At 41.3% G+C, this 4,541-nt stretch overlaps 1 protein-coding gene across 1 annotated transcript in view; it reads right to left on the bottom strand.

The window, feature by feature from the left end:
* DDC (dopa decarboxylase (aromatic L-amino acid decarboxylase)) overlaps window positions 1–3,927 on the bottom strand; it is a 56,331-nt gene extending 52,404 nt beyond the window's left edge. Inside the window, exon 1 of the mRNA XM_009330452.1 lies at window positions 3,727–3,927. Coding sequence (XP_009328727.1) covers window positions 3,727–3,927 — 201 coding nt within the window. The remainder of the gene's footprint in view (window positions 1–3,726) is intronic.
* Window positions 3,928–4,541: the final 614 nt, after the last annotated feature.

Below are 4,541 nucleotides of genomic sequence, written 5' to 3'. Positions count from 1 at the left end.
GTCACATGGAAAAGACGAGGGGTAATGGGTACAAGTTACTCCTGGGGAGATCCCAATTGGACACAAGAGGAAAATTGTTCACAATGAGAACAATCAGCCATTGGAATAATCTCCCCAGGGAAGCGGTGGATTCCCCAGCACTGGACAATTTTAAGATTCGGCTGGACAGGGTGCTGTGCCATCTTGTCTAGATTGTGCTTTTGCCAAGAAAGGTTGGACCAGATGATCCTTGAGGTCCCTTCCAACCTGGTATTCTATGATTCTGTGATTCTATGAATTAGCTCCTGACAATGCTCAAATGTAAAAAGGAAGCATATAAGAAAAGCAAGGACAGTCAGGTGACCCAGGAGAGGAGGTCTATAAAGACACTGTCTGAGTATGTAGGGACAGGGTTAGGAAAGCCAAAGCCATCTAGAGTTGAATCTGGTGAGGGATGTGAAGGGCAACAAGAAAGCTTCTGCAGGTTCATCAGCATTAAAAGGAAAATAGGGTAAATGTAGGTCTGTTGCCAAATGGGGTTGGGGACTTGGTGACAAAGGACAGGGAAAAGGCTGAGGCACTCAATGCCTTTTTCACCTCAGTCTTTACTGGTAAATTTGCCTTCAGGAATCGCAGGTTCCTGAGACGCGTGGGAAAGCCTTGAGCAAGGAAGACCTTACCTGGAGGAGGATCAGGTTAGGAAACATTTAAATAAACTGGACATATATGAGTCCATGGAGCCTAATGGGATGCACTCACAAGTGCTGCAGGAGCTAGACAATATCATTGAGACCACTCTCAAGTATTTTTGAAAGGTTATGGCAACTGGGGAATGTTCCTGAGGACTGGAAAAAAGCAAATGTCACATCTATCTTCAAGAAGGGCTAGAAAGAGGATCTGGGAAACTACAGGCCTCACCTCAATCCCAGGGAAGATGACGGAACCTTGAAGCTATTTCAAAACATATTAAGGGCAAGAAGGTGACTGGGGCTAGGGAGCAAAGATTTATGAAGGGGAAATCATGCCTAAGCAACCTGACGGCCTTCTACAAGATGACTGGCTTGGTGGACAAGGAGAGAGCACAGGATATCATTAAGACTTTCAATACTGTCTCCCATAACATCCTTACTGACACACTGATGAAATATGGACTACATAAGTGGACAGTGAAGTGGAGTGAAAACTGGCTAAACTGCCAGACTCAAAGGGTTGTGATCAGTGGCATGAAGTCCAGCTGGAGGCCAATGGTGTACCCCAGGAATCAATACCGTGGCCAGTACTGTTTAACATCTTCATTAATGACCTGGACGATGGGACAGAGCGCACCCTCAGCAGTTTTGCAGATGATGTAAAACTGGGAGGAGTGTTTGATACACTATATGGTCATGCTGCAATTCAAAGGAACCTCAACAGGCTGCAGAAATGAGCCAACAGGAATCTCATGAAGTTCAACAGAGAAATGCAAAATCCTGTACCTGGGAAGGAATAACCCCCTGTACCAGTACAGGCCAGGGATAGACTAGCTGGAAAGCAGCTCTGCAGAAGTGGACCTGGGGGTCCTGGTGGACAAGCTGAACATAAGCCAGCAATATGCCCTTGCAGCAAACAAGGCCAACAGCATCCTGGGCCACATTAGGAAAAGTGTTGCCAGCAGGTCAAAAGAGGTGATCCTTCCCTTCTACCAGCACTGGTGAGGCCACACCTGGAATGCTGTGTCCAGTTCTGGGTTCTCCAGTACAAGAAAAACATGGACATACTGGAGTGATTCCAGTGAAGGGCCATGGAGATGATTAATGGATTGGAGCACCTGTCATATCATGAGAGGCTGAGAGAGCTTGGATTGTTCAGCCTGCAGAAAGCTCAGAGGGTATCTTGTCCATGTGTATAAACACCTCATGGGAAGGTGTAAAGAAGATGAAGCCAGATTCTTCTCAGTGGTATCCAGTGACAAGACAAGAAGAAATGTGTACAAAATGAAATACAGAAAATTCCACTTAAACATAAGAAAAAGCTTTTTTACTGTGAGGACTGTTACTTTGGAACAGGACAGCAGAGATTGTGAAGACTTCATCCCTGGAGATATTCAACACCAAATTGGACATGGTCCTGAGCAACCTGCTCTAACTGACTCTGCTTTCAGCAGTGGGGGTGGACTAACTGATCTCTAGAGGTGCCATCCAACCTCTACTATACTATGACTTGGCGATTCTGTGCTCATGTGAGTCTTTAGTATGTAGTATAAACAACACAGGCAGAATCAGAGTTACTATAAGAACTGGGATTTATGTACTTGTGCTCTTTGTGTCACAAACACTAACAGTTCACACCAGAGGAAAGTTTTGGATAGAACATTTCTTCTTCAGAATGTATCACTGTAAAAGTAAATTTATTTGCAGGGCATGTAAATATCAAGAAAAAATCAATTTAGTTAAGAGGGAACATGACACGTTGATGACTTAATTGGAATTGAATGTCTCACTTTCTATTCTCAAATGATTCATCTCTTATTTTTTAATTTGATATTATTTTATTGAACATTCTCAAGTGTTCAAAGCAAAGTGTTTTCTGTTCTACTTCACAGAGAAAAAAAATTGGTTAGTATTTTCCTCCAATGAAAAAGGAAAGGCAATCGTATCTATGAGCAGCAATGAAAGTATTTGCATGTGTTGGACATAATTCTCTTATCTAATCTGCACTGATTTAATTCTGTTGGATTTAAGACTTCATCCACAAATTTTTGTGAAGAGTGGAGAGATTTCCATTTACTTCAGTGGAGCTTTTGCCTGTGAAAGGACAGCAGGGTTGGCTCCAAGGAAAACAAGATAAGGTCGTACTGAATATCAAATGTTTACATTGGTCAATGAGAAGGAATTGGTATTATAGTACACTGACTAAACACATTTGCAGAGCACTGGTTCCATGTCCAGTCACATAGCAATCATATCACCTAGCTACATCCAGAGAAGCAACCCAAAGCGGTTATTGCAGAGATCCAAAGGAGAGATTCCTCATTAACATTTACTAATAATCCACTCCTCTTCAAGCTACTTACAGGCCTCAGGAGACAAGCATGTATTTAAAATAAAAAAGGTATACTGTGAGTGGAAAAACAAGAAAGATTCAGAACTGGACAAATGCCGGACGCTTTGTTTTGCATTGTCTGTCCAACACTGATCTAGCCAAGGACTAATATTTAGGTAGTGGTCATCTGCCTTAAAAGGTACTAGAAGAAGCTGACATTTAGGAGAGTAAGTCAACAGAGCAAGTACTGGGGAGAATCCTTTCTAGTCAATTCTGTAATAAAAAGAAGCCTCCTAAGAGAATTTTAACATTTAAAGATCAGCTTGAAGGAATACTTTAGGCACAGCAGACTAATAAAAATGCCATTTTATAAAATATTTACCGTGCTTTGCAAGTAGCAAAAATATCACATGAAATTGAAAGTTATGAAGCTTTGCCTTAACCAATTCAAGGCAGGAAAGGGGTTTATTTCCAAAAGCAAGCCTCGCATGAAGCAAAAGAATGATTTGATTATTTCTAGCAAGAACAGAAAACATTAGTTGTGTAAAGGGTTAGATCACATTTAACCACAGATGTAAATCAGACTCCTGCCTTCTAAAAGCTAGTCGGTGTGGGTACTTATGTTCATAAAGTCTAGCTGCACAGCCTTCAATCCACACTTCCCTTAAAGTCTTTGAAAACCTAAATGCAGTATTAAACATTACACTACAGATCCATTTTTCTTACCCCTGGCATAATGATCTTCTCAATGTCTTTAAAGACATCCTCAAAGCTCTCAGGATCCTGGGGCGCACAGTCCGGAATGAGGGGCCTTAGATATCCTGGTTCCACATCTGGGAAGACCTGTCTTTTATCTATCTTCTCCAGGTAATCTGCAATATAGTCCACCATCTCCTTCCCTCTCTTGCGGAACTCTGCAGCATCCATGGGTATCAGAGTTTAGGACTTATTATCAGAAAAACCCTAAAAAAAAAAAAAGAAGTCACTTTTGAAAGAAAATATTACTAGTTTTAAACCTGTTATTCAGATGATTTATAGGATGACTCATATGGCCTTTTTGAAAAGACTATATGCTCTTCTATTTCTGCATATTAGGCCAATGCCCATACAGTGTTGCATTATGCTCCACTCCAGTATTAGCTGGACATTGTATAGAAGTAAATCACACTGTTAAATCTTTGATGCCTAGGTCATGACATAGATTAGATTAATACAGATAGGCTGTATCTTTAGCACAGAAGAGCAGTAGAGGCACATGGATGAAGATTCAGAAATCACAGATTTAATCCCTACTGCTGCTGGTTGACACAAGGATGTGGCCCTGTTATATGGCACATAATCAACTCCCTCCTGCCTTATAAAGAAGAGGTCTAAGGAAATAGCATGCTGTGTGTCTCTATTATAATCTATAATAACAAGCTATAATAATCACAGTTACCACAGTGATCCGCTGTGCTGCCCTGTCATTTTATCTACTTCTTGCCTCTCGTCTTGTCTCAAGATTTAGCTTCTTTACTCTTCTACTGTAAATGCACGTGCTG

Source organism: Pygoscelis adeliae, unplaced genomic scaffold (assembly GCF_000699105.1).
Source record: "Pygoscelis adeliae isolate BGI_AS28 unplaced genomic scaffold, ASM69910v1 Scaffold78, whole genome shotgun sequence".
Taxonomy (NCBI): Eukaryota; Metazoa; Chordata; class Aves; order Sphenisciformes; family Spheniscidae; genus Pygoscelis; species Pygoscelis adeliae.
The sequence above is the reverse complement of the archived record's forward strand: the minus strand, read 5'-3'. Positions and strand labels throughout refer to the sequence as shown.